This window comes from Bubalus bubalis, chromosome 6 (assembly GCF_019923935.1).
Source record: "Bubalus bubalis isolate 160015118507 breed Murrah chromosome 6, NDDB_SH_1, whole genome shotgun sequence".
NCBI lineage: Eukaryota > Metazoa > Chordata > Mammalia > Artiodactyla > Bovidae > Bubalus > Bubalus bubalis.
In genome coordinates, this window is record NC_059162.1 from 54,910,423 (window position 1) to 54,924,473 (window position 14,051).

A 14,051-nucleotide genomic window follows, 5' to 3' on the forward strand; every position below is an offset into this window, starting at 1 on the left:
CCATCGTTAAAAAAATCTACAAACAATAAATGCTGGAGAGAGTGTGGAGAAAAGGAACCCTCTTACACTACTTGTGGGAATGTAAACTGATACAGCCACTATGGAGAACAGTATGGAAAGTCCTCAAAAACTAAAAATAGAAGAACCACATGATCTAGCAATTCCACTCCGGGGCATATACCCAGAGAAAACTATAATTCAAAAAGGTACATGCACCCCAATGCTCACTGAAGCACTATTTACAATAGCCAGGACATGGAAGTAACCTAAATGTCCATCAACAGAGGAACGGACAAAGAAGATGTGGTACATACATACAATGGAATATTACTTGGCCATTTAAAGGGAAAAGATTATGTCATTTGCAGAGATGTACATGGACCCATAGACTGTCATACAGAGTGAAGTAAGTCAGAAAGAAAAATAATGTTAACACGTACGTGTGGAATCTTATTTGCAAAGCAGAAACAAAGAGACAGATGTATAAAAAAAATTAATGGATACCAATGGGAAGTGGGGAAGTGCGATGCATTGGGAAATTGGGATTGATACGTACACATTACTATGTATAAGATATATAAGTAATGAGAACCTACTGTATATCACAGGGAACTCTACTTGGTGTTCTGTGATGACCTGACTAGAAGGGAAATCCAAAAAAAGGAGTATATATGGCTGATTTAGTTTGCTGTATAGCAGAAAATGACACAGCAGTGTAAAGCAACTATACTCCAATTAAAAAAAAAACAAACCTGTCTTCCCAAGTGACTGTACTGTTTTTGCATTCCTACCAGCAAAGGGTATAAGATTATCGGACCCAAAAAGCATTTGAGCATAACATCTAACCCATCATTGTCTGTGACTATGATATGCTGTCACAGGGAAAAACCCCAATGAACCAAGCTTAAGTATAAAAATAAGATAAGAATATTATACTTTTTCAGTTCAGTTCAGTCGCTCAGTCATGTCCAACTCTTTGGGACCCCATGAATCGCAGCAAGCCAGGCCTCCCTGTCCATCACCAACTCCTGGAGTTCACTCAAACTCATGTCCATTGAGTCGGTGATGCCATCCAGCCATCTCATCCTTGTTGTCCCCTTCTCCTCCTGCCCTCAATCCCTCCCAGCATCAGAGTCTTTTCCAATGAGTCAACTCTTCGCATGAGATAGCCAAAGTATTGGAGTTTCAGCTTTAGCATCATTCCTTCCAATGAACACCCAGGATTGATCTCCTTTAGAATGGACTGGTTGGATCTCCTTGCAGTCCAAGGGACTCTCAAGAGTCTTCTCCAACACCACAGTTCAAAAGCATCAATTCTTAGGCACTCAGCTTTCTTCATAGTCCAACTCTCACATCCATACATGACCACTGGAAAAACCATAGCCTTGACTAGATGGACCTTTGTTGGCAAAGTAATGTCTCTGCTTTTCAATATGCTATCTACGTTGGTCATAACTTTACTTCCAAGGAGTAAGTGTCTTTTAAGTTCATGGCTGCAATCACCATCTGCAGTGATTTTGGAGCCCAAAAAAATAAAGTCTGACACTGTTTCCACCGTTTCCCCATCTATTTCCCATGAAGTGATGGGACCGGATGCCATGATTTTCGTTTTCTGAATGTTGAGCTTTAAGGCAACGTTTTTACTCTCCTCTTTCACTTTCATCAAGAGGCTTTTGAGTTCCTCTTCACTTTCTACCATAAGGGTGGTATCGTCTGCATATCTGAGGTGATTGATAGTTCTCCTGGCAATCTTGATTCCAGCTTGTGCTTCTTCCAGCCAAGCGTTTTTCATGATGTACTCTGCATATAAGTTAAATAAGCAGGGTGACAATATACAGCCTTGATGGACTCCTTTTCCTATTTGGAACCAGTCTGTTGTTCCATGGCCAGTACTAACCGTTGCTTCCTGACCTGCACATAGGTTTCTCAAGAAGCAGGTCAGGTGGTCTGGTATGCCCATCTCTTGAAGAATTTTCCACAGTTTATAGTGATCCACACAGTCAAAGGCTTTGGCATAGTCCATAAAGCAGAAATAGGTGTTTTTCTGGAAGTCTCTTGCTTTTTCCATGATCCAGCAGATGTTGGCAGTTGGATCTCTGGTTCCTCTGCCTTTTCTAAAAAGAGCTTGAACATCTGGAAGTTCACAGTTCACGTATTGCTGAAGCCTGGCTTGAAGAATTTTGAGCATTACTTTACTAGCGTGTGAGATGAGTGCAACTGTGTGGTAGTTTGAGCATTCTTTGGCATTTCCTTTCTTTCAGATTGGAATGAAAACTGGCCTTTTCCAGTCCTGTGGCCACTGCTGAGTTTTCCAAATTTGCTGGCATATTGAGTGCAGCACTCACAGCATCATCTTTCAGGGTCTGAAATAGCTCAACTGGAATTCCATCACCTCCACTAACTTTGTTTGTAGTGATGCTTTTTAATTAAGCAGAAATACCAGCAACAGAAAAAGGAAAGGAAAATGTATGAAAGCCAGAAACTTTCATAATTTGATGAAAACCATTAATCTACACACCTATGAAGCTCAAGATAAATACAAAGAAATTCACACCTAAGCTCATCATAGTCAAAGCATTAAAAACTGAAAACAAAGAGGAAAATCTTGAAAGCAGCAAGAGGAAAGACTCACTACATACAGAACAATAACTATGAATATCAGACTCCTCATATGAAAGGATAAAGGATCACCAGAAGTGGGATGACACAGCCAAAGTCCTAGATGGAAAAACCGTTAACCAACAATTCTATATCCAGCAAAACTATCCTTCAAAAATGAAGGTGAAATAATTCCCAGTTAAACAAAGATAGCGGGAATTTATTGCTATCTGAACTTTCTTACAAGAAATATTAAAAGTCTTTCAGATTGAGAAGAAATGGCACCAGCTGGTAACTTAAATCCACATGAATAAAATGCTCTAGAAAAGTTAAATACCTTCATAAAGATAAGTTTATGTAAAAGTTGTATGTGTATGTTCGTATCAGCAATATCTATAAAAGGTCAACTGTGGAAACAACCCAGATGTCTCATCAACTGGTGAATAACTAAGGAAAACATGGTATATTCATATAATGGAATACTATTCAGCACTAAAAAGGAATGAAGTACTGAGAAGGCCCAGAGCTAATTTATAAAAGCCAGTAACTAGGCCCCAAGTGTGAAAACAAAACTGACGACTGAAGTTTAGAGTCAAAACATATGGAAAAAATGTCTATGAAATGATAGAACCACTGTGCTGTGCTGTGTTTAGTCATTTAGTCACATGTGACTCTTTGCTATCCCATGGACTGTAGTTTGCCAGGCTCCTCTGTCCATGGGGATTCTCCAGTCAAGAATATTAGAGTTGGTTGCTATGCCTTACTCCAGGGAATCTTCCCAGCCCAGGGATCAAACCCAGGTCTCCCACATTGCAGGTGGATTTTTTACTGGCTAAACCACCAGGGAAGCTGGATAGAACCACTGCTGCTAAGCTAAGTCACTTCAGTCGTGTCTGACTTTGTGCAACCCCATATACAGCAGCCCACCAGGCTTCCCATGCATGAAAGTGAAAAGTGAAAGTGAAGTTGCTCAGTCGTGTCTGACTCTGTGCGACCCCTTGGACTGCCGCCTACTAGGCTCCTCCGTCCATGGGATTTTCCAGGCAAGAGTACCGGAGTGGGGCACCATTGCCTTCTCTGATAGAACCACTGGGTAGCTATAAATCCTTCTGAGCTCTGAGGCTGATCTGGCATGTGGCAGAAACATCTAGACTACACCCTAGCCAACCCACATAGGAGATGGGAAAATGGGGCTTTTTGAACAACAAATCCAATGCAACTTAAGATCAGGGAGAAGCACAAAGCTATGAGTTTGGCAGTCTTTGATCAATCTGCAGCTCAAAGACTGCTTTTAATATATAGACTTAAAAGATAACTCATTTTGATTATTCAACAAACAGGTAATGAGGACCTGCTTACTCTCAGGCATGATGTTAGGTGATACAGATATGAAACAAACAAAACTTAGTTGATGATCTTGAGATTAAGAAAAAAAGAAACAAGATTGTGGGCTGTAATTTTTTTTGTTTAAAATAAACGACTTAGGCATTAAAATTTCATAACTGCCTTCATCTGTTACATGACACCTTAATATTCAAAAACTGCTTATTGCCTAACTGTTGGTAGAAAAGGCCTACATTCTGTACCTACAGCATGCACAATTCTTTCATAAATTCTGCTTAAGATGGTGCCATTTTTTTTTTTCTTTCCTCTTCCTAATTACAATAATATATATGGTCAATGACTACACACCAGTTAGACTGCTTAAAAAAATACATTAACAATACCAAGTGCTGGAGAGGATGTGGTACAATTGGAACTCTCATATATTGCTGGTGAGAATGAAAAATAATATAGCCACTCTGGAAAAATAATACAACCACTTTGGCAGTTTCTTATATTATCAAACATATTAATATATGATTTAGCAATCACACACCTAAGTATTTACCAAGATGGACCAAAAACATGTTCAAACAAAAACCTGTTAATGGTCAGTTATAGCAGCTTTACTGATAACTACCAAAAAATTTAAAAGAACTCTAAAGTTCCCGGTGGAAGAATGGATAAATAAACTGTGGTACATCTATATGACGGACTACTACTCAGCAGTAAAAAAGAATAAACTGGTGCTAAATGCAATAACCTAGATGAATCTCAAACAGAAATATGCTGAGTGAAAGAAGTCAGACCTAAAAGGTTATAAACTTTATGGCTGCATTTATATGATATTCTTGAAAAGCAAACTATAAGTGACAGAGGACAGATCAGTGGTTACCAGGGGATATGGAGTAGGAAGAGGGTGTGACTACAAAGCGATACTACTGCCCTTTTTCCTGATTGTGGTGGTATTTAGATGAACTTATCTGTGTATTAAAATTCACTGAATGAGGGACCCAGGAAGAATCAGTTTTACTGTGTATTAACTTTAAAAAATATATCATCAAGAATTCACATATTAGATGTCTATGAATCAACTAATTTCATGATTTTAAAGACAAGAAAATAAATCCAGAGGCATTAAAAGTGACTTGTTAATTAATGATTATAGTTACCAACCTAATGGCAATCCTTTCCTTAGGAGTTCACAACTTAATTCAACATATGCTTACCTCAAAATGAGAAATTCAATCAGAAATAAGGATTATGTAGAAATAGCGTAATAAATCAAGCTACACCTTTTAATAAACATAAAAGTCAACTATAATTTCTATGCTACATTTAGGTAGATAGGCCAATAATAAAAAAGAAATTTAAATTCTCACTTGTACTCATTCAAGAAAGACTTCATAAACTACATTTTAGTTATTAAGTTGGCGCCCTCGATACAGATACAGCTCAGAAATTGAGAAGTTTCCAAAGTTAATTCCAAAAAATTCCAGGGAATTTCCTGGCAGTCTGATAGTTAGGACTCTGTGCTTCCACTGCAGGGGCCATGGGTTCAATCCCTGGTTGGGGAACTAAGATAATGCATGCTGTGCACTTCAGCCAAAACAAACAAGCAAAACCACACACAAAATTCCAACACTATTAGTTCTATACTAAATCAATACTGCCTTTCTGAATATTCTACATATTAAAGAAAATATCCCCCACCTCAAATGGCAAAAAATCAATCTAAGCATGTTGGGGTCAGAGAAAATGGAAATGGGAAGAGGGAAAGAGAAGGAAATAAGGTAAAAACAGAGGGATTTAAACTATACAAATCATTAGTTATACCTAATAAAATATGAGAAATATTCTTGTCCTCTTCTTTAAGAATAACATATAAGATTCCAAAGATTCAGAAAATCAGTTCTTTCTTAAATATTTAAGAGTTTTAGTGATCAACTATGACCTAGATTACAAATCCACTTTACAGAGATCCAAAACTTTTTTCACAAAGTACAGTCAGCCTCATTTTACAATACATTTCTAATTTCCAAGCGGGAATAATAATAATAATACTCCATGAGACTATCCTATAAATATATGGAAGGTGAATAGGAAGCTTATAGTATCATAAACATGAAGAGAACATAAAAAAAATTCACTTTTTACTACTCAAGAATAAACGAACACATATATTTTAGACATTAACAGTCTCAAATGATCATCTTCACACTATAATAAGCAATATTTCAGAGACATTTATGGCTAAAGTCTTAAATTTTATCTGATAAATGTCCTTATTTTACAAATTAGAAACTAATGGCTAAAGGAGTTAATTATTGCAGAAGTGAGTTAAAAGCAGGTCTCCTAATTGCTTACATGGCAATCATATATACAATGCAAATTTATATTCTATCCCTGTCTCCTTGAATCATTCATTTTGCTCACATACCCTCAAGTCAACAGGAATTAGCCAAATACTTCTGCACATAAGTATGTGCACATACTTATACTTTAGAGAACTGAAAGCAAACACCAGGTCCTTGACTCTTTATGTCAGATCTAATCAAGTTAAATGATTTTGTCTACTTTAGTATGCGATGTAAAACATAAAATTTCATGGCAATCTGACGTAAAAATTAATGATTAACTACCTTAATCCTCTGTGGTGTTGTTGATTTTAATGCAGTCAAGTTATAAGAGAAAATGAAAACAAAACAAAGCAAAAAAAAAAAAAAAAATTACCAAGATGTGTGCATATGGCATTTGCGAAGAGAACTATTTTTTTTAATACATTCAAATTTTAACCAACTTGTCAAGTTCATTGCAACAAACTTAAGCATTAAGAAGTAACACTAGAATGTTATGTTTCATAGAACATCTGCCCTGTAATTATCTGATAAGTCAAATGAACAGCAAAGAAAGTTTCTGGAAATATTTATCGTAAAACTTTATTTAAGGTTTTATTCCCCAAGTTATTAAATAAAATACCATGATAAATTATGGTTTGGTATTATTATAATTATAAAAACTAATATAATATATTTATTTACTGGGATTTTTTTTTGAGATATAATATTCACAACTAAACACCTACTATGTTCCACTCTTTTATGATAAACCTTGAAAATACCTGAATAAAAACAATGGTCCTGTCCTCAAGGATCATATAGTTTAGTAAGGAGTATTAAAATTTGCAGAAATAAATTGTAATACAACATAATACAACAATGAGTGGACAAAGCAGAATAGAGAATCAGAGAAAGTCAAGGAAGGATTCAGTGACATTCAAATTGAGTGTTGAGGTAGAAAAGAAATCTGACAGAAGGTCTATAAGGTCATTTCTTCATATGAAACTCTAGGAAAGACAAGTCTAATCTAAAGTGATAGTAGGCAAACCAGTGGTTACCTAAACCCAAGCATGGGAAATCAGAGATCGACGGGACTATTATGAATACTATACGAGAACCACTGAAGTGATGGTCAGGATCCCTAGCTGTAGTGATGGTTACCTGGATATAGCCATTTGTTAAAACACATCAAATCATATTCTTAAAATATGTGCATTTTATCATAAGTAATTTATACACTACAGTAAAGTTAGTTGTTTAAAAATGACTTGGGAAACCAAATGGGCTATTCTCTGTGTGGCAAAAACACTTTTATATTGCAATTAGAAGGTAGTCATTGGTATTCTGTGATTAGCAAAATGTTTTCTCTAAATGGAGTTTAAAGCTCCAGCACAGTTTCTTATTTTAGAACTCTCCTAAAGAAGTAATGGGCAAAGAATGTAGAGCTCGGCAGAGTTCCAACAGAACAGGCTATTTCCAAGTTTATATGATATTGCTAAAAAAAGCATTTCATAATACGAATTTCCATTTATAATGTAATTATTGAACACGTGGATAAAAAAATACTAGATTGAAGAGTTCTTTAGCTAGTTTTGTAATTCTGGGCAAACTTATTTACATATTTGGGATTATTTCAGTTCTAAAATAAGAAGACTGGTTTCTTTATGATTTCTTTCACTTTTAAGATTTAATTATTCTTACATGATTAAAATCTCTACATTGAATCTCCAAATGAAACCCCTAAGGTAAGTCCCAGATGTTGAAAGGAATGTATTAAAACAAATTCTATCAAGTACATGGAATATCAGAAGCACAACATTTAAGATTTGCAATTTATGGATCTTAATCAAATTTATGTACTTTCTTCACTTTAATTTTACTTATATCATTTTTTCTTAGCTAATCACACAGGTTCTTCTAAAATTTCTATGGTGCTAGATACATCATTCTACATATACCACTCTTTGTCTTTGCAAATAAATAAACTAAGGATTATAGACATTAAATTACTAGTTTAAAATATTTTCTTTGCAAAGACAAAACTATTAGATCAAATGTGTCTTATATGATTTGTTAAGTAAAAAGGTTTAGAAAGAATGTATAAATATAAATGGATGAACACTGATACAAATACAGACTTTTTTTTTTCTGTAAGGATATACAACAAAAAAGCAATAGTACCTTTAGGGAGAGGGCCTAGACTTGATAGAGGTCATTTTTCTATTTTTATTTTCTGTACCATTTGAAAAATTTCCAACAAGAACATCTGTTAATTCTAATGTTTAGAAATTATGCTCTTAAGCTGGACTTATAGGTTGTATTTTCCTTTCATTTTTTATACCGAAGGAAAAAAAGTAATGTTTGGCTTTTTAAATGTTTTTCTTCTTTTTCAAACAAAATGCCTGGTAGTGTAAGTTGTTAATTCAGTCACTTAGAGCACAAAGAACAGAGGTCACAGGTTTGAACAACTACTTTTGCAAAAAAATAAAAATATCCCTTGGTCATACAGTGCATTTTTAACTTTAAAAAGTCATCTGGCAAACCTGTGCTGCTGATCACAAGAATGAATCAGGTAAGAGCATGTGGTTGATCCAATACAAAACACAAATAATGGAAAATAAGTAATGTCTTAGTGACAGAGAGTAAGAGAGTAGACAGCAGAATTACTCATCTCTAAGTAAATATTTTAATCTTCACATCCATCAACTCAATACACTTCTGAATAAAATATAAATAAGACCTTAACTGTAGGAGAAAATATAGCCCCTGTACTTTTGTTAAGGCTAAAGACTATACATGGCAAAAATCTTACTATTTATAAAATAATACATTCTTGTTAGTACACTATATAAACATCAAATAAAATACCTGTAACATCTTCTGGATCTGATACAACAATATGTGCATTTAGTTCCTGTAGCTTGTGATGTAATTCTTCTAATTTTTTATTTGATTTTTTCAAAATGTTGTCCACATAAGCCAAACTTTTTTTATCTGTTGTGACTTTTCTCAGATTTTCAGCTCCTTCTTTGATTTTCAGTTCTTTCCTTATTTCTCTCTTAATTCGATCCTTGATATCATCCAATTTCTGTTGCACCATTGTATCTGAAAAGTCTAATTTTTGAACAGCACTCACATTCTCAGAAAAAGGAAGACTTCGGGAATCGCCCTACAGAAAAAAAAACAAACATACAAATGTGGGAGTTTAGAAAAAGTTATTTGCTCAGTAAAATATTCAGTATAAGAATAAAACTGTACTAAAGGCAATTCTTCAAAATCTCTGCCCACTCACTAAATAGCATTACCTGACAAATTTACATTAAAATAAACACATCTGCACACAAAGGCATCTTTGGGCTGTAAAAACAGTGGATGTTTGATATTCCACAAGCCCAAATTAGATTCTAGCAGCACCTACACGGTGAACGTTGAGCAAGTTATTTAACCTTTCAAATACTCAGTTTAATTGTCTGCAACATCTAAATATTAGGCAGTTTTCAGAGGTAACATGGTAATTTAAAATATCATATGTGAAATTCCAAATATAATTCCTGGCCCAGTATATAGTCACTTAATAAGTAAAGATTATTATTAAATTCCATAGGTAAGAAAAAATTCTATTTTATCTTCTATAAGAAATCTCTTAAAAATAAAATAATATTTGCAAAAATAAAATTATATCCTTATGACTACTTTTTAGTTAAGCAATTAAAAGTATTAGGGCTTGGGAAAACTATTTTAGAACTCTATATATTTCATGGCTAACTATCCCAATTGATAATTTGGTTGACATTACATAAAAATAACTACTAAAAAAAAATGTCTAAACCATATCCTACTGATAGAAGCTAAGACAATACAAAGTATCAGTTATTCATCTTAAAATGAAAATCAAATCAGGTAAGCACATCTAATCCATATTTAAAACAAGAAAACATGTTCTGGCTATTTGTACTGATACATCATTCACTATTTTAACTTCGAATACTATAACACTATTGGTTGTTAAGTTAACTTTTACCTTTGGGACGAGAAATTAAGTTTGTGAAAGACACAGAAGAGATGTTCACCCTTTATGTATCTTTTGAACCACAGATCTAAGTAATTAAAAGATTTTCTTTTATTTTTTTGAGAATTCATCACACCCATAAAATTATTTCTATTTAAATTCTTGGTGCAAGAATTATGTCTAATTCTTAACCTCTGAAAAACATATATTTTGAAAATAGTGTGTTAACAGATGCAAAGACCAGGATTTTGTCTTGGCTTTGGTATGAATTTACCTGGTGCCAACAGGCATACTACGCAAAAAACGAAGTATGTGTGTGCCAAGTCGCTTCAGTTGTGCCCAACTCTCTGAGACCCTATGGACCGTAGCCCACCAGTTAGTTTCCTTGGCCCATGAGATTCTCCAGGCAAGAATACTCGAGTGAGTTTCCATGCCTTCTTCCAGGGGATCTTCCCAACCCAGGGATTGAACCTGAGTCTCTTAAGTCTCCTGCATTGGTAGGCAGGGTTCTTTAACAAGTGCCACCTGGGAAGCCTAAAAATGAAGTATATAGTTGATGTATAAATTTGTTCTTAACCTTCTAGGGCCAAGAGCTCCTTTGAAACTCTGACCAAAAAAAAAAAAAAAAGAGGAGAACAAATAAAATTTCATATCTGTACGTACAATTTAGCTCTTACAAATTCTTGAAATAGGTGATCTACACCAACTGGCCTTAAATACAAACAGAGTGATCTCCTATCTGGACTAAAATGTCTATTAGGTTTATCACTATTTATAATGGAATGTCAGTCCTAACATCTATTTATTCAGTTTTCAAACTTTATAAATCCACCTTTGACTGGTCATCAAATACGAAGGATTATTATAAAAACAGAAAATCCCAAATTTCTGTTGTCTAGCTTCAGGTAAAGTAAACTGAGGCAAACAATTCTTAAATGAAAAAGTTTAAGCTAACTGCATTCCTCTAGATATCTGATATTTTTGCTTCTATCTTTATAGACTTAGAAAATACCACATGAATTGCTTTCACCAATCTGTACTTTAATACTAGGTACTAATCCAGAACTTAAGTGTCTCAGAAATTTTTTTCTTTATGCCCCATAGACTAGGGGTATAAAGAAATACCTAACAATTCCATTGCTAGTAAAGTAATGCTCAAAATTCTCCAACCCAGGCTTCAGCAATATGTGAACCGTGAACTTCCTGATGTTCAAGCTGGTTTTAGAAAAGGCAGAGGAACCATAGATCAAATTGCCAACATCTGCTGGATCATGGAAAAAGCAAGAGAGTTCCAGGAAGGCATCTATTTCTGCTTTATTGACTATGCTAAAGCCTTTGACTGTGTGGATCACAATAAACTGTGGAAAATTCTGAAAGAGATGGGAATACCAGACGACCTGATCTGCCTCTTGAGAAATTTGTATGCAGGTCAGGAAGCAACAGTTAGAACTGAACATGGGATAACAGACTGGTTCCAAATAGGAAAAAGAGTACATCAAGGCTGTATATTGTTACCTTGTTTACTTAACTTCTATGCAGAGTACATCATGAGAAATGCTGGACTGGAAGAAACAGAAGCTGGAATCAAGATTGCCGGGAGAAATATCAATAACCTCAGATATGCAGATGACACCACCCTTATGGCAGAAAGTGAAGAGGAACTCAAAAGCCTCTTGATGAAGGTGAAAGAGGAGAGTGAAAAAGTGGGCTTAAAGCTCAACGTTCAGAAAATGAAGATCATGGCATCCGGTCCCATCACTTCATGGGAAATAGATGGGGGACCAGTGGAAACAGTGTCAGACTTTATTTTTCTGGGCTCCAAAATCACTACAGACAGTGACTGCGGCCATGAAATTAAAAGACGCTTACTCCTTGGAAGGAAAGTTATGACCAACCTAGATAGCATATTCAAAAGCAGAGACATTACTTTGCCAACAAAGGTTCTTCTAGTCAAGGCTATGGTTTTTCCTGTGGTCATGTATGGATGTGAGAGTTGGACTGTGAAGAAGGCTGAGTGCCTAAGAATTGATGCTTTTGAACTGTGGTGTTGGAGAAGACTCTTGAGAGTCCCTTGGACTGCAAGGAGATCCAACCAGTCCATTCTGAAGGAGATCAGCCCTGGGATTTCTTTGGAAGGAATGATGCTAAAGCTGAAACTCCAGTACTTTGGCCACCTCATGCGAAGAGTTGACTCATTGGAAAAGACTCTGATGCTGGGAGGGATTGGGGGCAGGAGGAGAAGGGGACAACAAGGACGAGATGGCTGGATGGCATCACTGACTCGATGGAGGTGAGTCTGAGTGAATTCAGGGAGTTGGTGATGGACAGGGAGGCCTGGCGTGCTGCGATTCATGGGGTCGCAAAGAGTCGGATGCGACTGAGCGACTGATCTGATCTGATCTGAAGGTCTAAATAACTTAATCAATACTTGTAATAATTTAGTATCTGTTTAAAATAATACACATTGAAAGAAACATTAATTTTTATTTCATTCTTTAATAACTAGTTGCTTATTAACAGGATCTGCCCACTGGGTAACTTGGAATTTCTCAAAACCTGAAATCAGATTGGACATTCCCACCTTCATCTCCTATTCTGCCAGTACATATGGGTTGTAGAATAACCTTAATATTGAAGTTTTACAGACTCTGTTTAGCTCACATGGTATGCAACAAATGGTATCACTGTGTTTCCTTGAAAATTTTAAAGTATACTGCAGCTTCCTGAGAGTTTGCTGAGGCACCCCAGAGAGTTCTGTGGCAGGTTTGGAAGTCGTGGTACTAATATTTAAAGGCTAATAAAAACAAAAGGGGGTTCCTGGATAGCTCAAATGGTAAAGAATCTGCCTGCAACGTGGGAAACCTAGGTTGGATCCCTGGGTTGGGAAGATCCCTTGGGGAAAGGCATGGCAACCCATGCCTCCAGTATCTCTGTCTGGAGAAGTCCATGGATGAAGGAGCTTGAAGGGCTACAGTCCATGGAGTCACGAAGAGTCAAAGACTGTCACTTTCAAAAACAAAAGAAAAACAAACCAAAACCCAAAAACAATGCCCCCCACACCCCGCCCCCTCACACACACACAGTTACCCTTGGGCTACTTCAACTCCTACTTCAATTTGCTCCCTAAATTCCAATCATATCAAATTACAGAAATTAACTGCCAAAGACAATCTCTTCTGGCTTAGCTACTATGCATGCTGCACCTTTAGGATGTACTGTTTTTCCTTCTTCCTTCAATTATCTCTTCCTAGTCCCTTCTTTTCTTAGTTAACTTTAATTTTGTCTCAAAATTTACCATAATTTTTTCCCTGGAAAAGAATTTCCTGCCTATGCCCTCTCTTAGAATTTAGATTAAATACCTCTCTCCTGTGTACTCTGATAATGTGGATTTTATTTAAACAAGTATTCCTTTTCTTATCTGACAACTCCAAAGACTGTGAACAATTTGAGAGCTGAGTTTACGCCTGGCAGAGTGGTTCTGTTTTGTTTTCTTAATGATTTGTTGATTATGATATAATTATCTAATATTTTTCTTTCAGAATTCAGGAAAATCTATCACTGCTAAGGAAGTCATGCTTTCCTCTTTGTGATAACGAGAATTCACAGTCCAGGAAGCTCAAAGGCAAAATTGATATTCAATCACAGCAACTATACTGGCTAGAATTAGATATTGGATATAAATCATATGGAGTTACCATGTTTGCTTCCTTTCCTAAAAGGATTTTTAGTAACCATATTTTATTCCCATCTTTTGTTGTGACATGGCTCAAATACCTTTTGGA

At 35.7% G+C, this 14,051-nt stretch overlaps 1 protein-coding gene across 2 annotated transcripts in view; it reads right to left on the bottom strand.

Moving 5' to 3' along the window:
- PKN2 (protein kinase N2) overlaps positions 1 to 14,051 on the bottom strand; it is a 133,233-nt gene that overhangs the window by 76,941 nt on the left and 42,241 nt on the right. For both annotated transcript variants that reach the window (XM_025288336.3, XM_025288335.3), the window contains exon 2: positions 9,129 to 9,429. In XM_025288336.3, the coding sequence (XP_025144121.2) occupies positions 9,129 to 9,429 (301 nt within the window). The remainder of the gene's footprint in view (positions 1 to 9,128; positions 9,430 to 14,051) is intronic.